The 25913-nt window shown below is 44.4% G+C and overlaps 1 protein-coding gene across 2 annotated transcripts in view; it reads left to right on the top strand.

Annotated features, from left to right (window-relative positions):
* LOC106608683 (equilibrative nucleoside transporter 2) overlaps positions 1-24368 on the top strand; it is a 32084-nt gene extending 7716 nt beyond the window's left edge. Inside the window, exons 2-13 of one of the 2 annotated variants that reach the window (XM_014206783.2) lie at positions 9364-9396; positions 10471-10552; positions 14162-14307; positions 14716-14855; positions 15105-15239; positions 17001-17098; positions 17306-17375; positions 19011-19201; positions 20854-20956; positions 21239-21324; positions 21573-21772; positions 22199-24368. In XM_014206783.2, the coding sequence (XP_014062258.2) occupies positions 9365-9396; positions 10471-10552; positions 14162-14307; positions 14716-14855; positions 15105-15239; positions 17001-17098; positions 17306-17375; positions 19011-19201; positions 20854-20956; positions 21239-21324; positions 21573-21772; positions 22199-22310 (1395 nt within the window). In that variant the 5' untranslated portion in view covers position 9364 and the 3' untranslated portion in view covers positions 22311-24368. Of the gene's footprint in view, positions 1-9358; positions 9397-10470; positions 10553-14161; positions 14308-14715; positions 14856-15104; positions 15240-17000; positions 17099-17305; positions 17376-19010; positions 19202-20853; positions 20957-21238; positions 21325-21572; positions 21773-22198 lie in introns of both variants that reach the window. The other variant, XM_014206781.2, reaches the window with a different exon arrangement.
* Positions 24369-25913: the final 1545 nt, after the last annotated feature.

Genomic DNA, 25913 nt, shown 5'->3' with positions numbered 1-25913 from the left:
CCACCCACCTTCACTTCACCTCTATCCACCCACCTCCACTCCACCTCTATCCACCCACCCACCTCCACTCTACCTCTATCCTCTATCCACCCACCTTCACTCCACCTCTATCCACCCAACTCCACTCCACCTCTATCCACCCACCTTCACTTCACCTCTATCCTCTATCCACCCACCTTCACTCCACCTCTATCCACCCAACTCCACTCCACCTCTATCCACCCACCTCCACTCCACCTCTATCCACCCACCTCCACTCTACCTCTATCCACCCACCTCCACTCCACCTCTATCCACCCACCTCCACTCCACCTCTATCCACCCCCCTCCACTCTACCTCTATCCACCCACCTCCACTCCACCTCTATCCACCCACCTCCACTCCACCTCTATCCACCCACCTCCACTCTACCTCTATCCACCCCTCTCCACTCCACCTCTATCCACCCACCTCCACCTCTATCCACCCACCTCCACTCTACCTCTATCCACCCACCTCTATCCACCCACCTCCACTCCACCTCTGTCCACCCACCTCCACTCCACCTCTGTCCACCCACCTCCACTCCACCTCTGTCCACCCACCTTCACTCCACCTCTGTCCACCCACCTTCACTCCACCTCTGTCCACTAACCTCACCCACCTTCACTCTACCCCTGTGTACTCCAGTAACAACAATTAACCTGTGGGCCAGAGTCAACGGCATTGCTGGGATTGTAAGTATAGCGTGATAAGATTCAGGTTTAGCTCTTTGTGTTCAATGTGTTTGTTCCGTTTTGTGTATGGGGTAGTGTACTAAAGACTTTCCGTGTGCTGCTCTAGGGAACCACTCGGCACTGAGACGTTAGTATCCTCTCTCCCCAGATTTAGAATCTGGCCTCCCCAGATTTAGAATCCTCTCTCCCCAGATTTAGTATCCTGCCTCCCCAGATTTAGTATCCTGCCTCCCCAGATTTAGAATCCTCTCTCCCCAGATTTAGTATCCTGCCTCCCCAGATTTAGAATCCTCTCTCCCCAGATTTAGTATCCTGCCTCCCCAGATTTAGTATCCTGCCTCCCCAGATTTAGTATCCTGCCTCCCCAGATTTAGAATCCGACCTCCCCAGATTTAGTATCCTGCCTCCCCAGATTTAGTATCCTGCCTCCCCAGATTTAGTATCCGACCTCCCCAGATTTAGTATCCGACCTCCCCAGATTTAGTATCCGGCCTCCCCAGATTTAGCATCCGGCCTCCCCAGATTTAGCATCCGGCCTCCCCAGATTTAGCATCCGGCCTCCCCAGATTTAGCATCCGGCCTCCCCAGATTTAGCATCCGGCCTTCCCAGATTTAGCATCCGGCCTTCCCAGATTTAGCATCCGGCCTCCCCAGATTTAGCATCCGGCCTCCCCAGATTTAGCATCTGGCCTCCCCAGATTTAGTATCCTGTCTCCCCAGATGTAGTATCCGGCCTCCCCAGATTTCTTTCTCAGTTTTTTACCTAATGATTTTGGTCACTTTTCTGATATTTGTTTCTGTGACATTGTATAGGAAAGGTAAAACAAATCTTATGGCATTTCCCAATGGTCCATTTTCAACAAAGAAACGACTCATTTGGTCATGGCAAAATGCTCTGCATTTGAAGGGAAATGGAGGGTTGGAAAAGTTCATGAAAATCAGGAAAGATGAGTGGAGCTGATGATTAGTAGACCATTGTTATGTTATGTCTTACTGTTCAAGTGTTGGACAAGCGTTTTTCCTATCACCCTTTCAAGTCCAAGTCTCATCATATATCCAAAAGTCCATAATTGTTTTTATAGAACACATATTGTAAGACATTATATTTACTGTTGCTCAGTTGGTAGAGCATGGTGTTTGCAATGCCAGGGTTGTGGGTTCAATTCCCACGGGGGACCAGTAGGGGGAAGAAAAAAAAAATGTATGAAATGTATGCATTCACTACTGTAAGTCGCTCTGGATGAGAGCGTCTGCTAAATGACTCAAATGTAAAAAATAAATGTAGCTTTTAAACCTCGAAGTACCAATTCATCTTCTTACACATTATTTGCATAGCTAAGTCATAATACTAATCCCTGACATCACTTGGCAAGCTGAACACCTTCTTCGCCCGCTTTGAGGATAACACAGTGCCACTGACACTGCCCGCTCCCAAGGACTGTGGGCTCTCGTTCTCCGTGGCCGATGAGAGTAAGACATTTATGCGTGTTAACCCTCGCAAGGCTGCCGGCCCAGACGGTATCCCTAGCCACATCCTCAAGGCATGCGCAGACCAGCTGGCTGGTGTGTTTACGGACATACACTGCTCAAAAAAATAAAGGGAACACTTAAACAACACAATGTAACTCCAAGTCTATCACACTTCTGTGAAATCAAACTGTCCACTTAGGAAGCAACACTGATTGACAATACATTTCACATGCTGTTGTGCAAATGGAATAGACAACAGGTGGAAATTCTAGGCAATTAGCAAGACACCCCCAATAAAGGAGTGTTTCTGCAGGTGGTGACCACAGACCACTTCTCAGTTCCTATGCTTCCTGGCTGATGTGTTGGTCACTTTTGAATGCTGGCGGTGCTTTCACTCTAGTGGTAGCATGAGACTGAGTCTACAACCCACACAAGTGGGTTGTAGAGCTGTGGCAAGAAGGTTTGCTGTGTCTGTCAGCGTAGTGTCCAGAGCATGGAGGCGCTACCAGGAGACAGGCCAGTACATCAGGAGACATGGAGGAGGCCGTAGGAGGGCAACAACCCAGCAGCAGGACCGCTACCTCCGCCTTTGTGCAAGGAGGAGCAGGAGGAGCACTGCCAGAGCCCTGCAAAATGACCTCCAGCAGGCCACAAATGTGCATGTGTCTGCTCAAACGGTCAGAAACAGACTCCATGAGGGTGGTATGAGGGCCCGACGTCCACAGGTGGGGGTTGTGCTTACAGCCCAACACCGTGCAGGACGTTTGGCATTTGCCAGAGAACACCAAGATTGGCAAATTCGCCACTGGCGCCCTGTGCTCTTCACAGATGAAAGCAGGTTCACACTGAGCACATGTGACAGACGTGACAGAGTCTGGAGACGCCGTGGAGAATGTTCTGCTGCCTGCAACATCCTCCAGCATGACCGGTTTGGCGGTGGTTCAGCCATAGTGTGGGGTGGCATTTCTTTGGGGGGCCGCAAAGCCCTCCATGTGCTCGCCAGAGGTAGCCTGACTGCCATTAGGTACCGAGATGAGATCCTCAGACCCCTTGTGAGACCATATGCTGGTGCGGTTGGCCCTGGGTTCCTCCTAATGCAAGACAATGCTAGACCTCATGTGGCTGGAGTGTGTCAGCAGTTCCTGCAAGAGGAAGGCATTGATGCTATGGACTGGCCCGCCCGTTCCCCAGACCTGAATCCAATTGAGCACATCTGGGACATCATGTCTCGCTCCATCCACCAACGCCACGTTGCACCACAGACTGTCCAGGAGTTGGCGGATGCTTTAGTCCAGGTCTGGGAGGAGATCCCTCAGGAGACCATCCGCCACCTCATCAGGAGCATGCCCAGGCATTGTAGGGAGGTCATACAGGCACGTGGAGGCCACACACACTACTGAGCCTCATTTTGACTTGTTTTAAGGACATTACATCAAAGTTGGATCAGCCTGTAGTGTGGTTTTCCACTTTAATTTTGAGTGCGACTCCAAATCCAGACCTCCATGGGTTGATAAATTGGATTTCCATTGATTATTTTTGTGTGATTTTGTTGTCAGCACATTCAACTATGTAAAGAAAAAAGTATTTAATAAGATTATTTCATTCATTCAGATCTAGGATGTGTTATTTTAGTGTTCCCTTTATTTTTTTGAGCAGTGTATTTTATCTCTCCATATCCCAGTTTGTTGTCCCCACTTGCTTCAAGATGTCCACCATTGTTCCTGTACCCAAGAAAGCGAAGGTAACTGAACTAAATGACTATCGCCACGTAGTACTCACTTCTGTCATCGTGAAGTGCTTTGAGATGCTAGTTGAGGATCATATCACCTCCACCCTACCTGATACCCTAGACCCACTTCAATTTGGATACCGCCCCAACAGATCCACAGATGATGCAATCGTACTGCACACTGCCCTATCCCATCTAGACTGTTCATTGACTACAGCTCAGCCTTCAACACCATAGTACCCTCCAAGCTCATCGTTAAGGTCGGGGCCCTGGGTCTGAACCCCGCCCTCTGCAACTGGGTCCTGGACTTCTTGACGGGCCGCCCGCAGGTGGTGAAGGTAGGAAACAACACCTCCACTTCGCTGATCCTCAACACTGGGCCCCCACAAGGGTGCGTACTCAGCCCCCTCCTGTACTCCCTGTTCACTCATGACTGCATGGCCACGCATGCCTCCAACTCAATCATCAAGTTTGCAGACGACACAACAGTAGTGGGCCTGATTACCAACAATGACGAGAGCCTACAGGGAGGAGGTGAGGGCCCTGGCGGAGTGGTGCCAGGAAAATAACCTCTCCCTCAACGTCAACAAAACAAAGGAGCTGATTGTGGACTTCAGGTAACAGCAGAGGGAGCACGCACCTATCCACATTGACGGGACTGCAGTGGAGAATGTGGAAAGTTCCTCGGCGTACACATCACTAACAATCTAAAATGGTCCACCCACACAGACAGTGTGGTGAAGAAGGAGTAACAGCGTCTCTTCAACCTCAGGAGGCTGAAGAAATTTGGCTTGGCACCTAAAACATTTACAGATGCACAATTGAGATCATCCTGTATCACCGCCTGGTACGGCAACTTCACCGCCCGCAACCGCATGGCTCTCCAGAGGGTGGTGCGGTCTGCACAACGCATCACCGGGGGCACACTGCCTACCCTACAGGACATCTACAGCACCCAATGCCACAAGAAGGCCAAAAAGATCATCAAGGACAACAACCACCCGAGCCACTGCCTGTTCACCCCGCTACCATCCAGGAGGCGAGGTCAGTACAGGTGCATCAAAGCTGGGACCGAGAGATTGAAAAACAGCTTCTATCTTAAGGCCATCAGACTGTTAAATAGCCATCACTAGCCGGCTACCACCCAGCTACTCAACCCTGCACCTTAGAGGCTGCTGCCCTATATAAATAGACATGGAATCACTAGTCACTTTAATAATGGAACACTAGTCACTTTAATAATGTTTACATACTGCTTTATTCATCTCATATGTATATACTGTATTCTATTCTACTGTTTTTAGTCAATGCCACTCCGACATTGCTTGTCCTAATAATAATATATTTCTTAATTCCATTATTTTACTTTTAGATTTGTGTGTGTTGTTATGAATTGTTAGATATTACTGCACTGTTGGAGCTAGGAACACAAGCATTTCCCTACACCCGCAATAACATCTGTAAAATATGTGCATGTGACCAATAAAATTTGATTTGATTGTGAGCTTTGATTTCATTTTCACCCAAAACATGTTTGACAGTAGCCAATGACAAGGTCTGTGAACGTAGGAGTAATATTTGGCATTCTTTTTGACAGATTCCATCAAACTTTAGGGAGACCTTGCCTGTCTATGACCTTATGTGACTTGGCTTGACTTTACTGAAATGGCAACGAACTTGAAAAACTGTTGACAACTCAAAGGACAACTTCACTGAAATGACTCTATCATGCCACAGAATCAGGTTGCTCTGTTCAGTTTATTTTTCTTAAGAAGCCTCAGGATATAGGATTCTGAGGATACATCTCATGTTTCTTTCAGGAATTCTAACATTAGTCTAATAAACCTTTTTTCCGACTTATTCCCGGACCCATATACTCTTTGCCTCTAGTCTGTGTTTAGACTGAGACTACAATTCTCACAGTCTCCAAGTTGGTGGTTTATCAGCTAAAACATTTTCTCAGAAATTCTTAAATTGCCACAGGGGGAGTGCTTGTGTACATGCTTTTCTTTTGATCTCCTGACTATCACCCTCTCTCTGGATGATGAGGTAGAGCAGGTCTCTCTCTCTCTGGATGATGAGGTAGAGCAGGTCTCTCTCTCTCTGGATGATGAGGTAGAGCAGGTCTCTCTCTCTCTCTGGATGATGAGGTAGAGCAGGTCTCTCTCTCTCTGGGTGATGAGGTAGAGCAGGTCTCTCTCTCTCTGGGTGATGAGGTAGAGCAGGTCTCTCTCTCTCTGGGTGATGAGGTAGAGCAGGTCTCTCTCTCTCTGGATGATTAGATCGAGCAGGTCTCTCTGGGTGAGGAGGTAGAGCAGGTCTCTCTCTCTCTGGATGATGAGGTAGAGCAGGTCTCTCTCTCTCTGGATGATGAGGTAGAGCAGGTCTCTCTCTCTCTGGATGATGAGGTAGAGCAGGTCTCTCTCTCTCTGGGTGATGAGGTAGAGCAGGTCTCTCTCTCTGGGTGATGAGGTAGAGCAGGTCTCTCCCTCTCTGGGTGATGAGGTAGAGCAGGTCTCTCTCTCTCTGGATGAGTAGGTCGAGCAGGTCTCTCTGGGTGAGGAGGTAAAGCAGGTCTCTCTGGGTGATTAGATCGAGCAGGTCTCTCTGGGTGAGGAGGTAAAGCAGGTCTCTCTGTGTGAGGAGGTAAAGCAGGTCTCTGGGTGAGGAGGTAAAGCAGGTCTCTCTCTGAGTGAGGAGGTAGGACAGGTCTCTCTGAGTGAGGAGGGAGGACAGGTCTCTCTCTGAGTGAGGAGGTAGGTCAGGTCTCTCTGAGTGAGGAGGTAGAGCAGGTCTCTCTCGCTCACTCCATAATGTAGCATTGTCCACGATTTACCCAGGTTAATCAGTTCTGCTTGACTGCTTAAAGCTTGTCATCTACGCTCTTAGAAAAAAGGGATCTAAAATGTGTATTCGGCTGTCCCCATAGGAGAACCCTTTTAGGTTCCATATAGAACCCTCTGTAGAAAGGGTTCTACGTGGAACCCAAAATGGTTCTACCTGGAACCAAAAAGGTTCTACCTGCAACCAGAAAGGGTTTTACAAAAGGTTCTCCTTTTTTTTTAAAGGTGCTAAGAGTGTAGTTAGATTATAATTACTTTGACCAGACAGATTCACAGCATGGCCAAGCTATAGTCCTACCGCATGTCTACTACTATATCATTTAGCATTGACTTTCAGGTATTTGTATGAATTTCAAAGGAAATGTATGAATAAACAATCTTATCAATTAAAAACTAGGGTTGGTTCTTAGTGAAAGCATGCCTCCTGGCAGAAATGTTGCTTGGTGAAATGACATGAAACAAAGCAATGAGTGTAGGGGTTGAATAAATAAATACTTTCCATGTTCTCACACACGCCATTGTTGCAACCCCTATTACCAGTCTGTTCAACCTCTCTTTCATTTCATCCAAGATCCCTAAAGATTGGAAAGCTACTGCGGTCATCCCCCTCATCAAAGGGGGTGACACTCTTAGACCCAAACTGTTACAGACCTATATCCATCCTGCCCTGCCTTTCTAAAGTCTTTGAAAGCCAAGTTAATAAACAGATCACTGACCATTTCGAATCCCACCGTACCTTCTCCGCTGTGCAATCCAGTTTCCGAGCTGGTCACGGGTGCACCTCAGCCACGCTCTCGGTACTAAACGATATCATAACCGCCATCGATAAAAGACAGTACTGTGTAGCCGTCTTCATCGACCTGGCCAAGGCTTTCGACTCTGTCAATCACCGTATTCTTATTGGCAGACTCAACAGCTTTGGTTTCTCAAATGATTGCCTCGCCTGGTTCACCAACTACTTCGCAGATAGAGTTCAGTGTGTCAAATCGGAGGGCCTGTTGTCCGGACCTCTGGCAGTCTCTATGGTGGTGTCACAGGGTTCAATTCTTGGGCCGACTCTTTTCTCTGTATATGTCAACGATGTCGCTCTTGCCGCGGGTGATTCCCTGATCCAACTCTACGCAGACGACACCATTCTGTATACATCTGGCCCCTCTTTGGACACTGTGTTAACTAACCTCCAATCGAGCTTCAATGCCATACAACACTCCTTCCGTGGCCTCCAACTGCTCTTAAACGCTAGTAAAACCAAATGCATGCTCTTCAACCGTTCGCTGCTTGCACCCGCTCGCCCGACTAGCATCACTACTCTGGACGGTTCTGACCTAGAATACGTGGACAACTACAAATACCTAGGTGTCTGGTTAGACTGTAACCTCTCCTTCCAGACTCATATCAAACATCTCCAATCCAAAATCAAATCTAGAATCGGCTTTCTATTTCGCAACAAAGCCTCCTTCACTCATGCTGCCTAACTTACCCTAGTAAAACTGACTATCCTACCGGTCCTCGACTTCGGCGATGTCATCCACAAAATAGCTTCCAATACTCTACTCAACAAATTGGATGCAGTCTATCACAGTGCCATCCGTTTTGTCACCAAAGCGCCTTATACCACCCACCACTGCGACCTGTATGCTCTAGTCGGCTGGCCCTCGCTACATATTTCGTTGCCAGACCCACTGGCTCCAGGTCATCTACAAGTCTATGCTAGGTAAAGCTCCGCTTTACCTCAGCTCACTGGTCACGATAACAACACCCACCCGTAGCACGCGCTACAGCAGGTATATCTCACTGGTCATCCCCAAAGCCAACACCTCCTTTGGCCGCCTTTCCTTCCAGTTCTCTGCTGCCAATGACTGGAATGAATTGCAAAAATCGCTGAAGCTGGAGACTTACATTTCCCTCACTAACTTTAAACATCAGCTATCTGAGCAGCTAACCGATCGCTGCAGCTGTACATAGTCCATCTGTAAATAGCCCACCCAATCTACCTACCTCATCCCCATATTGTCTTTATTTACTTTTACTGCTATTTTGCACCCCAGTATCACTACTTACACACCATCATCTGCTCATCATCATCTGCTCATCTATCACTCCAGTGTTAATCTGCTAAATTGTAATTACTTTGCTACTATGGCCTATTTATTGCCATACCTCATGCCATTTGCACACACTGTATATAGACTTTTTTTTTCTTCTATTGTGTACGCTTGTTTATTCCATGTAACTCTGGGTTGTTGTTTCTGCCGCACTGCTTTGCTTTATCTTGGCCAGGTCACAGTTGTAAATGAGAACTTGTTCTCAACTAGTTTACCTGGTTCAATAAATGGAGTGTGAAGTTGTGAACTGGCAGAGGGGTGGATATCTCAGCACAGCTAACAGTACAAGCTACAATCCAGTGGGTCTCGGACATACAGTACTGTAGTGTAGTGAGAATGGCTCCCTCTCCTCCTTGCTAGTATGTAGGACATGTCCAGTATTTGTATTATGTAAATAACATGCTTAGAGCTGATTAGACAAATCTACTCGCTGTCTTTTAGATGTTGATCGTGTTCCCCACTCTTTTCCCCCTCGTTTCAACCGATCCCCCTAGCACAGGATGAAGGGTCGGACAGACGCCCCGCGCGATAGGTGAGTATCTACCTTTTTACTGACTCGACAATCATGATTCGTTTTTTTCTGAGTGACTCGTTCATTTTAGTCGTTCGTTTGACCTGCATGATCGGAATATAGATCACGCTGCAGACTGCATTGAGAATAAAAATATGTTTCGAACTGTTAATTGATCGCACGGTGCAAGAATGAATGCGATTCATTGAGTATTGAATGTTATGATGGACACAGCTTTGTGGAACCAAAACATACACAGCCTCTGCTCAACAAACGCGAACCCAAGAACGAATCGTTTGGGGGTCTGCAGTTCGCGAACGATGTTTTGCTGATCACTCTCACCGCAGTCAAGCAATGCATTCCGACAATAGTTGTTCACAATCTAGCCCGGTTTCGTCCACAGCTAGACCTAGTGTCAAATGTATCAATAAATAATCTTATTTGTTTGCCTACCAATCAACATTTCTACATTGTTTAAAGCAGACGTTTACAAGTCTCGGTCACAAATGACAGCTCCAATAAGCCCCCTATGGTGAACGAAATATGAACGAGAGGCTTGTAGAAACATGACTTTTCAAGTTTTCAGTTCATCGTTTGCCGGTAGGGAGTCCTGTGGGCTCTGGGCATTACAGACTCAAATTAACGAAATTAGTCGAGAGATTTCTTCTGTTGATTTAACGAGTCGAAAAGATCGGTGTCAGTAAAAAGAGGCAAACCTCCCATCACTACTGCCCATGGTGCCTCTTCCTCTCACTTGTTTCTCGCTTCTGCTCTCACTCTGAACCCCATTCGTATTTGGGGTGGGGGATTGCAATGCCTCTAAGCAAAAATATGGTACTGAAAAGTGACTTTGTACTGTTTTCAATCAATGAATGTAATGAATAGATTACATTTCCAATGTACTTTTATAAATTCCGCTAATGATCTTTGGTTGGTAGTGTAACCGATGTGAAATGGCTAGTTAGTTAGCGGTGGTGCGCGCAATAGCGTTTCAATCGGTGACGACACTCTATTTATTAAGAAATTACATGGTAAATGCACATCAATAACTTATGAATTACTTGCTTGTTTCTAATATTTCCCTCCCTAACCCAGGGGCTGGTTGGTGGGGATCATCTTCTTCATCCTGGGCCTCGGGACGCTGCTACCATGGAACTTCTTCATGACCGCCTCCATGGTAAACCTAACATGCGTCTATAACCACAGGTCCAGGATTAGATAGTTATTTAGTCCCCTGGATGCTACAGTTGGATATAGGGTAAATCTGATCCTAGATCTGTGGTTTTGGGCAACTTTAGACAGATCTAGGATCAGATCTACTCTGGCTCAGGTTCAACATTGTATGTATGATACATAGTAAAGGACACTTGTTGAACCTTACCCAAAGTAGAACATTGGCTTCTTAGGGAATTCACTTGAAAGTAAGTCGTTTTTGAAAATCAGCCGGAACTGTTATTTTATTTTACACTTTTTTTTACCAGGTATGTTGACTGAGAACACATTCTCATTTACAACAATGACCTGGGGAATAGTTACAGGGGAGAGGAGGAATGAGCCAATTGGAAGCTGGGGATGGTTAGGTGGCCATGATGGGCAGATTGGGAATTTAGCCAGGACACCGGGGTTAACACCCCTACTCTTACGATAAGTGCCATGGGATCTTTAGTGACCACAGAGAGTCAGGACACCAGTTTAACTTCCCATCCGAAAGAGGGCACCGTACACAGGGCAATGACCCCAATCACTGCCCTGGGGCATTGGGATATATACAGTGCATTCGGAAAGTATCCAGACCCTTTGACTTTTTCCACATTTTGTTATGTTACAGCCTTATTCTAAAATGGATTACATAGTCCCCCCATCAATCTACACACAATACCCCATAATGACAAAGAAAAAATACGTTTTTAGATGCATTTTTCAAATGTTTTAAAATAAAAACCTGAAATATCACATTTACATAAGTATTCAGATCCTTTACTCAGTACTTTGTTGAAGCATCTTTGGCAGCGATTACAGCCTCGAGTCTTCTTGGGTATAACGCTACAAGCTTGGCACACCTGTATTTGGGGAGTTTCTCCCATTCTTCTCTGCAGATCCTCTCAAACTCTGTCAGGTTGAATGAGGAGTGTCGCTGCACAGCTATTTTCTGGTCTCTCCAGAGATGTTCGATTGGGTTCAAGTCCGGGCTCTCGCTGGGCCACTCAAGGACATTCAGAGACTTGTCCCGAAGCCACTCCTGCGTTGTCTTGGCTCTGTGCTTAGGGTCATTGTCCTGTTGGGGAAGTGAGCCTTTGCCACAGTCTGAGGTCCTGAGCGCTCTGGAGCAGGTTTTCATCAAGGATCTCTCTGTACTTTGCTCCGTTCATCTTTCCCTCGATACTGACTAGCCTCCCAGTCCATCCCGCTGAAACATCCCCACAGCATAATGCTGCTACCACCGTGCTTCACCATAGGGATGGTGCCAGGTTTCCTCCAAACGTGACTCTTGGCTTTCAGGCCAAAAAGTTCAAGCTTGGTTTCATCAGACCAGAGAATCTTGTTTCTCATAGTCAGAGTCCTTTAGATACCTTTTGGCAAACTCCAAGTGGGGTGTCATGTGCCTTTTACTGAGGAGTGTCTTCCGTCTGGCCACTCTACCATAAAGGCCTGATTGGTGGAATGATGCGGAGATGGTTGTCCTTCTGGAAGGTTCTCCCATCTCCACAGAGGAACTCTGGAGCTCTGTCAGAGTGACCATCGGGTTCTTGGTCACCACCCTGACCAAGACCCTTCTCCCCCAATTGCTGTTTGGCCGGTTGGCCAGCTCTAGGAAGAGTCTTGGTGGTTCCAAACTTCTTCCATTTAAGAATGATGGAGGCCGCTGTGTTCTTGGGGACCTTCAATGCTGCAGAAATGTTTTGGTACCCTTCCCAGATCGGTGCCTCAACACAATCCTGTCTCGGGGCTCTACGGACAATTCCTTGGACCTCATGGCTGGTTTTTGCTCTAACATGCACTATCAGCTGTGGGACCTTATATAGACAGGTGTGTGCCTTTCCAAATCATGTCCAGTCAATTGAATTTACCACAGGTGGACTCCAATCAAGTTGTAGAAACATCTCAATGATATTCAATGGAAACAGAGTGTACTTGGGCTCAATTTCGAGTCTCATAGCAAAGCGTCTGAATACTTATGTAAATAATGTATTTCAGTTTTTTATTTGCAAACATTTCTAAAAACCTGTTTTTGCTTAGTCATTATGGGGTATTGTGTTAGATTGATTGAGTAAAAAATGTATTTAATCCATTTTAGAATAAGGCTGTAACATAACAAAATGTGGAAAAAGTAAAGGGGTCTGAGTACTTTCCGAATGCACTGTATATTTTTTTTTTACCGGAGGAAAGAGTGCCCCCTACTGGTCCTCCAACACCGCTTTTAGCAGCATCTGGTCTCCCATCCTGTACCAACCCTACTTAGCTTCAGGGGCAAGCCAGCAGTGGGATGCAGGGTGGTATGCAGTTAGACCTAAGAGTCAGATGCTGTTTGTATGTGTGGGGACACAACTGTATGTGTGGCAGGTAGCCTAATGGTTAAGAGCATTGTTCCAGTAGCTGAAAGGTTGCTGGTTCAAATCCCCAAGCCCACTAGCTTAAAAATCTGTTGATGTGCACTTGAGCAAGGCGCTAAACCTTAATTGCTCCTGTAAGTCGCTCTGGATAAGAGAGTCTGCTAAATGACTCAAATGTAAATGCGTATTGTTTAAAAAGGATTTGCTGAGTTGTTGGTGTCAAACGTTTTGTCTAAGAGGGATTTAGTGCGACTGGCAGAGTTGGGTAGATTACTTTTTAAACATATCTGTTAGTTACTAGTTACCTGTCCAAAATTGCAATCAATAACGTAACTGTTAGATTCCCCAAACTCAGTAACATAGACGGATTACTTTCAGTTACTTTTGGATTACTTTTTCTTTAAGAGGCATTAGAAGAAGACAAACAGGATCCATCAAATTCATTTTGTGTGTCATCACAGTGGTCTCTGACTTGTGGTCAGACACGCTCAGGTTGGAACAAATTTAAACTTGCGTCTTTTTTCAAGGCTGAATTGAATGTAAGAAACCAGAAAGTTATCATAATGTATTTTTTACACAAACATCCTTGCTGAATTTAAAAAGTAATCCAAGAAGTAATCATCTAGTTTTTCAAAAGTATCTGTAATCTGATTACAGTATTTTTGCTGGTAACATAACTGATTTGTTAGGGGGGTTTTGTAATCAGATTACATGTAGCAGATTACATGTAATCAGTAACTTCCCAACCCTGGTGACTGGCCCCCTGGTGTTTTGTAGTCTTGCGTCACTAAGTACCGGTATGTTGTAGTTAACTGCTCGTGCTGTGGTTAGAGGCCATGAATTTTCCATGTCGCTGTGTGGTCAACCATGTGACCAGGTTGTGTGTGTACAGCCTCTTAGGCCTAGCTCTCTGAATATTCAAATGTCAAACCCCACAACTCATTGCATTAGGGTAAGCTGTGATTCTTGGTATAACCTACACATTTGTAGAACTACTTAAAGAATAGGCCTATTTGTATAGGAATGAGTGACTTGTGACAAACAACATCGTATTGAACGTTCATGTAAACTAAACTGGGTCATCTCATGAGTCCTGTGTGGCTCGGTTGGTAGAGCAAACGCCAGGATCGTGGGTTGGATTCCTGCTGGGGCCCACCCATATTAACGTTTTGATAAAAGTGCCTGGAAAATGGGATATATTATTATTTCTCTCTCTCTTTCTCTTCTGTCATTAGTATTTCAACAGCCGCCTTAACAAGACTGAATGGAGCAACGGCACGGTGGTCTCCCACAAAGAGTACTACTTCAACAACTGGATGACTCTGCTGTCCCAGCTCCCCCTGCTGCTCTGCACTCTGCTCAACTCCTTCTTCTATCAGCGGTGAGACAGCACTTCTTCTCTCAGGTTTACAAGTCATCCAAATGCCCTTCCAAGAAACACCCTGCTACTGCACACTTGGCTGATGTGTGTGTGTGTGTGTGTGTGTGTGTGTGTGTGTGTGTGTGTGTGTGTGTGTGTGTGTGTGTGTGTGTGTGTGTGTGTGTGTGTGTGTGTGTGTGTGTGTGTGTGTGTGTGTGTGTGTGTGTGAACAGCCCTTTTGAATTGGCCATTTTATTCAACTACAAATAGGTGAAAAATAAAACTCTATACAGTGCGATACAGTGGATTTTAGAGGGGCTTTACTCAATAGATTAGAAATAAATAACACACTGTCTGGGTAGTGTAATTTACTACGCTCTAATCCAGTGAGATTGAGAACTAACGTTTTGTGTGTGTGTTTGTGCGTAGGATATCGGAGATGGTGCGGATAGCGGGCAGCCTGGTCTTCATCTTCATCCTCTTCATCCTTACTGCCATCCTGGTCAAGATCCCCATGGAGGAGGACCGCTTCTTCTCTGTTACCATGGCTACCATCTGGTTCATCAACTGTGAGTAGGACATGATTGTGTGTGTGTGTTTGGGGGGGGGGGGGGTCATTGTGTGTGTGACTGGGTATTGTGTGGGTGGGCGGTGGGGAATCATGTTGTGGCGGGGGAATTGTGTGTGTTTGACTAAGTGTGTGTGTTTGTGTTTGACTGGGTATTGTGTGTGTGAGCACGCTATATCATTAACCCTCTCTTTCTCTCTCTCTCTCTCTCTCGCTCTCTCTTTCTCTCTCTCTCGCTCTCGCCTTGTAGCGTTTGGAGCGGTGCTACAGGGCAGTCTGTTTGGCCTGGTGGGCCTCCTTCCTCAGAAGTACAGCGCTGTGTTCATGAGTGGCCAGGGGCTGGCCGGCACCTTCGCTGCTATCGCCATGCTGGTCTCCATAGCCAGTGAGTCACACACACAAACAAATATCTAGAACCCACAAATATACAAATAACTACTTGTAAATAAACATGCAAAACTCACGTCAGAGATGCTCAGTGGCAAATCATTCAACTGAGGCAAATGTGGAGTCTTATGCTACACTACATCGTCGAACATCTCATTCCAAAATAATGGTCATTAATATGGAGTTGGTCCCGCCTTTGCTGCTATAACAGCCTCCACTCTTCTGGGAAGGCTTTCCACTAGATGTTGGAACATTTCTGCGGGGACTTGCTTCCATTCAGCCACAAAAGCATTAGTGTGGTCGGGCACTGATGTTGGGTGATTAGACCTGGCTTGCAGTCGGCGTTCCAATTCACCCCAAAGGTGTTCGATGGGGTTGATAGCTCTGTGCAGGCCTGTCAAATTCTTCCACACCGATCTCAACAAGCCATTTCTTTATGGACCTTGCTTTGTGCACGGGGGAATTGTCATGCTGAAACAAGAAAGGGCTTTCCCCAAACTGTTGCTACAAAGTTGGATGCACAGAATCATCTAGAATGTCATTGTATGCTGTAGCGTTAAGATTTAGCTTTGGTGGAACTAAGGGGCCTAGCCTGAACCATGAAAAACAGCCCCAGACCATTATTCCCTCTCCACTAAACTTTACAATTGGATCTATGCATTCGGGCAGGTAGCGTTCTCCTGGTATCCGCCAAGCCCATATTTGGCTGTCGGACTGCCTGATGGTGAAGCGTGATTCATCACTCTAGAGAATGCGTTTCCACTGCTCCAGAGTCCCAATGGCGGTGAGCTTTACACCACTCCAGCCGAGGCTTGGCATTGCACATGGTGATCTTAGGCTTGTGTGCGGCTGCTCGGCCATGGAAACCCATTTCATGAAGCTCCCGATGAACAGTTCTTGTGCTGATGTTGCTTCCAGAGGCAGTTTAGAACTCAGTAGTGAGTGTTGCAACCGAGGACAGAAGATTTTTACGTGCTATGCACTTCAGCTCTCGTTGGTCCCGTTCTGTGAGCTTGTGTGGCCTACCACTTCACAGTTGAGCCGTTGTTGCTCCTAGACGTTCCCACTTCACAATAACAGCCCTTACAGTTGACCGGGGCAGCTCTAGCAGGGCAGAAATTTGACGATCAGACTTGTTGGAAAGGTGGCATCCTATGACGGTGCCATTTTGAAAGTCACTGAACTCTTCAGTAAGGCCATTCTACTGCCAATGTTTGTCTATGGAGATTTCATGGCTGTGTGCTGAATTTTATACACCTGTTAGCAACAGGTGTGGCTGAAATAGCCAAATCCACTTTAGTTTTATTTTACCATTATTTTACCAGGTAAGTTGACTGAGAACACATTCTCATTTACCTCAACGACCTGGGGAATAGTTTCAGGGGATAGGAGGGGGATGAATGAGCCAATTGTAAGCTGGGTATGATTAGGTGGCCGTGATGGTATGAGGGCCAGATTGGGAATTTAAGGGCTGTCCACATACTTTTGTATATAAAGTGTAGGTGTGTATATTTGCTTTATATAGATGTATATTTTAACATTTTCTATGATTGAATGTATGAAACAGACTGCCCATCTTTCCAACCAATTGAGGATCACAGTGGAAATAGTCTATAGACTTTTTTGTTTCATATATCTTCAAATTATGCTATATGTATCTTTTGCCTAGTGTAACATTTTATGTATTTTGAAATAAAAAAAACGAGTATGACTGATCTCTCCTTTGTCTTTTGTGTGTGTGTGTGTGTGTGTGTGACAGGTGATACGGACCCTGAGACGGCTGCGTTGGGTTACTTCATCACGCCGTGTGTTGGAACCCTGATCACTTTGCTTAGCTACCTCCTACTGCCTCGCCTGGTGAGTTGTTCATCTTTACAGGACTCGAATGTAATAGAAGCCCTGATAGATACCACAGGTTGGGCCTCAGAACAGACCTTGTATCCCCCTGGCCTGTAGCTGACCATTCTGCAGTATGGCATGACTATGTTTTATCTGAGGAATCTGTGTTCTAGTTCAGGGAATGTTCAGTCTTTCTAATTTGGCCTCTGCTCCGGTCTCATCCAGGAGTTTGCCCGGTTTTACTTGGACAAGAGCAGGAGTTATGAGGTGGAGACCGCAGATGAGCTGCTGAAAGGTGAGGCTGCTGAAAGCTGTGAGAGACACCCATTCATAGTGAAAGATGTGGGTTATTTTGTGCTCATATATCTCACCAATGACCATCCACTGCAGTGCAGATTGTCACTGCTAGTACTCTCCTTTACACTCAGGGGTTGTATGCAAAGTTCCCTTTAATTGTTTTCAGCACTGAGCAATTTATTTTTGGTCTGCTGAGCGCAAACTTGAATGTTGTGAAAATTCTGTGCAAATTCCAGCGCGCGTTTACTGTGTACACTGAGGCTGTACCCGCTTTAAGTTGTCTTAAAATACAACACTGCCCCTTTAAGAAAAAAAAGCTCTTTACTTGATTCGCTTTTCAAAGTTTTGTGCTCTTGTAGGAGGCAATCACTCCCCTATTGCTGACTACAGATCATCTATAACTGGGCTAATAACTGACTAACTAGCAAAGGATATTAACAAAATGTACACACGTGGCTTCATGCAGCTCACGCTTTGATCTCAAAACAAGCGCATCTACTCACGACCGCTCATGCTGTAAACACAGTCCAGTTCAAAGTGAATGGTACAGATCCATATATGGCAATGGTCTATTTGCATATAGGCCTACTGCAGCTCTGATTGGTTATGGCGCGCCGGTCTGTGTAGAGTACAGGCAGAGTCGTGCGTGTCAATGCAATAAAATCCTACACCGATGCGTTCTCCCTACAACAAAATCTCTTTCATGCTAAGTCTTGCATAGATAGTTTCGTTTCGGTATGTTGTATTGAAAGGGGCTAATATTGCGTTGATTCGGTCACAATTTCCACAGTAAAGGGAAAAGTTGATGGTGTTAACTAACAGGGAAAACTCTAGAAGGTTGAGTGTAGTTCAATCTCGAGCTTCTCTCCATGGGCTGATATTTCTTCTGCTTTCTTCTGTGCGGCAGTCCCGGTGGAACTGTGCGGCAGTCCCGGTGGAACTGTGCGGCAGTCTCAGGCTTGGGAACATTGGTTGTATATATCCAAACATCTCAGAGTAGGAGTGCTGACCTAGGATCAGTTCTCCCCCCGTCCATGTAATCGTCTTCATTGTGATCTAAAAGGCAAAGGCGATCGATCCCAAATCAGAACTCCTACTCTAAGAAGCAAGATGCATACAGGCCATGGTCTGAATGGAACTGATTCAACAGATCATTATCCCATTAGCCCAGTTTATTCACAGTTATCCAATTAGTGCAGCAACCTCTCCCAGACAAAGAACTGCCCTGTGGGACATTTACAGATCAGACACTATTAAACCACCCCATCACTCTCCTGTTAACGTCAATAGATGTTTCCATGGAAATTAACAAAAGTCTAGGAAAGCCAGGGCTGTTCAATATCGGTCCTGGAGGGACGAAAATCAGTTCTGGTTTTCATCCTATCCTTCTAATCAGGGACTACAGTAATTCAGCTATAGCTTGGTCCAGTTTTTCCTGATGAGGTCATGGGGTGAGGAAAAACTCCTGGCCCTATTCTTAACAGATAATGTCTGTTGGGCTCCAGAAACTAGTGTCCATCCCTCCCTCCCTTTATAATGACATCTGCCATCACTCCCACACACATTTACCTCTGCCTGGTCAGTGTTAGGTCAAGTCGACCTATTTTCCCTGAAATCTTTCTCTTTCCTCCAGTGACAGGGAGTGGGTCGGCGGAGAACTGCAAGCTGTATGGCCACGCCAATGGCTCATTGGCCAATGGAGGTGCCAGTGGTGAGGAGGTGGAGGTAGAGGGGGCTGGGGTCAGTCCCAAGCAGGCCTTCTTAACCCTGGAGCAGGCTGAGGTCAGGGACAGGAAGTCCACCGTCATGGAGGTGTTTAAAAAGGTAATGCTGACCTCTGTTGTTACTCAGCTGGCTCTATACTGGTCATATATTTATTTATTTTTTATTTTCTAAATATATGGCTCTGGTGTATAGTTGAGGTCCAATTCCCTACCCTTTTCTGAAGTGTGCACTTGTTCACTCCCCAACATGCATTTAAAAGCACCAGAGTAGTTTAACCTCTCTTGGGTAGTATTTTCACGTCCGGATAAAAAACGTACCCGATTTAATCTGGTTATTACTCCTGCCCAGAAACTAGAATATGCATATAATTGTTTGATTTGGATAGAAAACATCCTAAAGTTTCTAAAACTGTTTGAATGGTGTCTGTGAGTATAACAGAACTCATATGGCAGGCCAAAACCTGAGAAGATTCTATACAGGAAGTGCCCTGTCTGACCATTTCTTGGCCTTCTATAGCCTCTTTATCGAAAACAGAGGATCTCTGCTGTAACGTGACATTTTCTAAGGCTCCCATAGGCTCTCAGAAGGCGCCAGAACGGGGAATGATGACTCTGCAGTCCCTGGCTGAAAAACAGTAGCGCATTTGGAAAGTGGTCGATCTGAGAACAATGACACGGGTGCACGCGTGCACGTGAAGAATCCATTTTCTTCTTTCAGTCTTTGAACGAAAACAACGTCTCCCGGTCGGAATATTATCGCTATTTTACGAGAAAAATCGGATAAAAATTGATTTTAAACAGCGTTTGACATGCTTCAAAGTACGGTAATGGAATATTTTGAATTTATTTGTCACGACATGCGTCCGTGCGTCACCGTTCGGATAGGGACCTGAACGCAAGAACAAAACAGAGGATATTTGAACATAACTATGGATTATTTTGAACCAAAACAACATTTGTGGTTGAAGTAGAAGTCCTGGGAGTGCATTCTGACGAAGAACAGCAAAGGTAATCCAATTTTTCTTATAGTAATTCTGAGTTTAGTGAACGCCAAACTTGGTGGGTGTCAAATTAGCTAGCCCGTGATGGCGAGCTATCTACTCAGAATATTGCAAAATGTGCTTTTGCCGAAAAGCTATTTTAAAATCTGACACCGCGATTGCATAAAGGAGTTCTGTATCTATAATTCTTTAAATAATTGTTATGTTTTTTGTGAACGTTTATCGTGAGTAATTTAGTAAATTCACCGGAAGTTTTCGGTATGTTTGCTAGTTCTGAATGTCACATGCTAATGTAAAAAGCTGGTTTTTGATATAAATATGAACTTGATTGAACAAAACATGCATGTATTGTATAACATAATGTCCTAGGAGTGTCATCTGATGAAGATCATCAAAGGTTAGTGCTGCATTTAGCTGTGGTTTTGGTTTTTGTGACATTATATGCTAGCTTGAAAAATGGGTGTGTGATTATTTCTGGCTGGGTACTCTCCTGACATAATCTAATGTTTTGCTTTCGTTGTAAAGCCTTTTTGAAATCGGACAATGTGGTTAGATTAACGAGAGTCTTGTCTTTCAAATGGTGTAAAATAGTCATATGTTTGAGAAATTGAAGTTATAGCATTTTTAAGGTTTTTGAATATCGCGCCATTCGATTCCACTGGCTGTTGACTAGGTCCCACATACCCGAGAGAGGTTAAGCATGGGAGAGTTTCCACTGTATTTCTTACCTTGTCCCTCTCTCTCTCTCCAGATATGGGTGATGGCTTTCTGTGTGGTTTTTGTCTTCACCGTCACTCTCGCTGTGTTCCCCGCCATCACTGTGGACGTCAAGACTATATACCCTGGGAAATGGGGTATGTATACACTTTTAGAAATATCGGTTTCAAAAGGGTTCTTCGGCTGTCCCTATAAGAGAACCCTTTCTTGTTCCAGGTAGAGCCCTTTTGGTTCCAGGTAGAACCATTTTCTACCTGTAACCAAAAAGGGTTCTTTAAAAAGTTATCCTATGGGAACATCCCATTTAGGTTCTAGATAGCACCTTTTTTTCTAAGAGTGTAGATATATATACTGTATGTTTAATATGCATGAGATGTAAAACTCAGATGAAGCACCTCTCTCCCTCTTCCTCCCATCAGAACCTTATTTCATCTCTGTGTGCTGCTTCCTCATTTTCAACGTGTGTGACTGGATCGGCAGAACCGTCACCACCCTGGTCCAGTGGGTAAGTGTCTGATCTCATTTCATCTCTGTGGATTAATGTCATTTTATTACACATTTGATAGGATCACAATGGATTTGATTTATGTAACAACTTTCGAGGTTTCTCAGTGTTTTATAATCCTTCACTTTCTTTCCCAGCACCAAAGTTTTAGTTATTAGTATTACATTTAGTTATTATTATAAAATGATTTTATTGTGTCTATCCAACCTTGTATATCAGTAACATTTCTCTCTGTATGTGGATCGCAGCCCCCCAAGGAGAGTTTTCTGTTCCCGGGGCTGGTGGTCTCCAGGGTGGTGTTTGTTCCTCTGCTGATGTTCTGTAACGTCCAGAGGCGCTCCTACTTCCCCGTCCTCTTCTCCCACGACGCTGCCTTCGCCTTCATCATGACGCTGTTCTCCCTCTCCAATGGCTACTGCGTCTGCCTCTCCATGTCCTACGCCCCACAGTGAGTAGAAGTAACACACACGCGCACCATAAGTGACAGTCCGCTGTCATAACATTATGCCAGTTATTCACGTATTGACTAATCCAATCTACTTGTCATGGTTTGTCACTCTTCTTTAGTCACCTTTGACTTAACAAGTTCTTGGCACCACTTCTCTCCCAAACACACTCTGGAATTCTTTAACTCACCTGACATACTCTTTCTCTCAACCGACCATGCCAACTTCGTTGTTGCCACTGTAACGCCACAACAAAATCTACTCTATATCTGGGGTGTATTCAATAGGAACCAAACAGGCAGAAACCGGAAGGGGCCTACCCGAATTTGTCCAATAAGAAATGCTTGTTTTTTATTTTTCCATTACAAATAATTTTGCTACAGTGTGCTTATGAATAAACGCTTGTCTCTCTCTCCGTCTCCTCCGAGGTTGGTGGCTCCTAAAGATGCAGAGACGGCCGGGGCCCTGATGACTTTCTTCCTGGCTCTGGGCCTCTCCATCGGGGCCGCCCTGTCCTTCCTGCTGCGACTACTGGTCTAGACACACACACACACCAGAGGACCACCACCATCAGTCAACGCCATCCGTTGTCAAGTGACAACAGCCACCTCCATCCCCATCCGTAAAGTGACGGGACACGCCATGACATCATCCACTTCCATCGTCATACCTAGAAGGACCCAGGCTGGGAATAGAGCTGCCTACAGAAAAGCCTGCATCAAAATGATATTAGTACTGACCACAATAGATATTATACCAGGGATTGAATATCATCTCCCCAGCTGCCTGACATGCACTACACGTATTGAAATAACTGAGAAATGAAGGGTATGACGCTACATGAATGCTAGCTAGCTACTTTACAGCTGGTTTACAGTGGTTAGCAGTAAAAGACTCTGGTTGCCTCTCATCGGACAACAATGAATGGACACAGTCGGTGCCAAACAGTTTTAAACTTGGGTCGTTATTTTTGAGTTGGACCATTTTAAGGAGTTTTTTTTTGTATAATGTTTGTTTTCCTGTTGTTTTCTTAAGGCACTAACCTTAGTCAAGAACTGTAGCTATAGGAGTTTATGGAGAACTAATGGATTGTTCCACAAAGTAGATCATTTTCTCTTATTTTCATAACGACATCAGATTAAATCAGGATTACTAGCGCTGATGAGTAAGTACTTATATTTTTCAACAAAGCCTTTGATTTGATTGAAAACTTTTGATTTATTTTGGATATCATGACAATATGTAATAGTACATTATTTTTGCACGGAAGACCAATGAAATTATTTTGCATTTCGTTACAGATAGGTTTCTTCATTATGTTATTTGCACATCAGTACAAAGGCACTACATTACACATACAACATGGACATTGGTCTGTGGACATCAGCACACTCATGTCATTCTAGCCCATTGGAGTGGAGAGGACCACTTGGGGTGTGTTCAATAGAGTGAAATGTAGTTCATAGAAAATACTCTATTCGCTTCCTGTTTATGTCAGGATAATGGCCCAGTAGGACTGGTTTTAGAAACAGGATATGATGCAGTGTAATAATAGGAACAGAGGGAAAGGAGGTTATGGGAACCAGACCACATTCCACTCCTCCTCATTCCCACTGTTCTCCCGAGGGTAGCGTTCAGTCTTACCATAACAGGATTTCCCAAATTCGGGTGCACGTTTTGGTTTTTGTCCCAGCACTATACAGCTGATTCAAATAATCAACTAATCATCAAGCTTTTGATAATATGAACCAGCTGTGTGGTGTTAGGGCAAAAACCAAAACGTGCACACGTTGGGGTCCCAAGGTTGGATTTTGGGAAATGCTGCCCTAACACCATTCTGTGCAGCTAACCTACCTATTAACTGGTTGCTGCCTAGTCACTTTGTTAGAACAGAGCTTTTGCTTTAGGTATAATGTACAAAGGTGTGCTGTGACAGATTTTTCTAAGCAAAAGGGATACACTCCCTGCTTTGTTGTAAACGGGGTGTTGGTCTCTAGCTGTTGGCTTTCTGTAATAACAAATGTTTAACTTTTCACCATGAAAAAGTGGCAGATATTCTGTTTCGATTATGTAAATTCATTGGATTTAAGTAACAGCACTTGCTTTTGTTTCGCTGTTGGTCATTTACTAGACTAAACGATAGTCTTTTGAACACAGATGAAGAACAAGAATAGCTTCTAGCTGTCACTGGTTGATGAGCCAGCTACGGGTGTCTGTATCTGCCAATATATGAGTTCATATTACACGGACAGTGGGAGTAAAATACGTTACAGTAAGACATTTTTAAATACATTACATCACAATTTCATAATTCTCTGCCAATTTTCATTCCTTGAATGTGTCATGGCTACGATGACTTTAATGGAGTCAGATTATACAGATTATACATTATACAGATTATACATTATACAGATTATACATTTAACGGAGTGCCATTAAACATTAATCGACAACCATTTCTAAAGCTGTGCATTAAGTTAAATTATAGATTTATATGTCTATAAACAATTTATTTTTTGCCCATTCCGTTTCCATTTCAGATATGAACACATTGATTAGAACCTTACCAACTCTTGTATAAACTTTGTGTTTGCTCTATTTTGGTTTCTAGACTTTCCTTTCTTCATTCCTCTAATATAAGTATCCGTTGTTTTAAAATCCTTTTTATGTTTCCCTCTCATGAAATCTTTGTTTTTGATTTGATTGCTCAACGTTTAAGAGTGTTTTCTGAATCAAGTGAGAATTAACTGTCATACTGTATGTAGAAGACAAACAAGGTACCTGTACGTGATGTTGTTGAGATTGAAACATCTGTTTGATTTCAGAATGGCTGGATGAAGGGCTGATGAGGGTAATGGCCCTGTTCAAATACTCTACAGATGCACCCTGCCTTACTTTAGGAAATCACTGGCCTATCACAATTGCTTAGGTGTTAGCAAGGACTCCAATACACAGCTTTCATCTATTCTGTCATGTTAGATCAGCGATCGAGGTGGGAAGGAAGGAAGCGTTTTTGAACAATACCCGTCTATCTGAACCAGTGGTGTAGTGGTGACTGGAGACGTGGGTATACTCATTTTGCCCCCCAAAATTCAAATGGCCCGCCCAGGGAAGAAACGGCGCCCTGTGAGAAAAATGCTATGAGAAATAGTGATACAAACCACGTTTCCATCCAGTTTCATACCATATAAAAATCACGACAGCTGTGATGAAAATGGGTAGTTTAAGTACAATTTTATAAATACCGACATATAATTTGTTAATTAGAACATGGGATATTTTTTATTATGCGAGAAATGGTGGTGGAAACGCCTTTATGCGCAAATATTGATAACAAACATAATGAGTCACGAGATGACATGTTGTGTGGTCCTCCCGCTACGACTCTGGAAACCATGCAGTTTATTAGGCTACAGATTAAATAAATTATGAACTTTACAGGGTGTTGAAAGTGCATGGTAATCTTGATGCCCCTTTTCAATACATATCTAGGGTCTGATTCTGGTGACATGGTGATCGATGCTTGACTGATTTAGCCATAATCATTTCATAATGTAAACTACTCTACCCGCACTGTATCTGCCAGCTGTTGGCTAGAGCCATATGACAACACCAGAGTAGGCACATTTGCTATTTAACAGTTTTTGTGACAAAACTATCGATAGAGTTGAAAATGCGATGTAAACACATTGAACATTAGATTTATTTTCGGTACATGAACATTTAATCGTGTACATTTTGTGTGCACCACGTCATCACGCACTGACTTTTATCCTCAACAAATCTATTTGGTGGAAACGCCACTGGTGGGAAAATGCGTATAGTTTCTTTATGCATATTTAAAAAATATTCGCATGAAAATCTGTCGCCAACTGGATGAAAAACTAGCTATACTCTCTGAATGACCTAAAATGATCAATCCCATTCTGGTCTTTCGCAGTCAGGTCAACCCAAACTGTACTGTGCAAGTAGGCTAATAGTAGGCCCACTATTGGAACAGAGATACAGGAGGCTGCCAACTAAGAAATTCACAAGTTTAAGATTTTTTAAAGAAATTTGAAACTTAAAAAAAAGATAAACAACCAAATTGGATGCTCTAAGTCCATAACGATGCTTAAACCACACCACGAGGCCACTTTTGAG

This window comes from Salmo salar, chromosome ssa07, assembly GCF_905237065.1.
Source record: "Salmo salar chromosome ssa07, Ssal_v3.1, whole genome shotgun sequence".
NCBI classification, from domain to species: Eukaryota; Metazoa; Chordata; class Actinopteri; order Salmoniformes; family Salmonidae; genus Salmo; species Salmo salar.
Note: the sequence above shows the minus strand (reverse complement) of the source record. Positions and strands in the feature narration are given on the sequence as shown.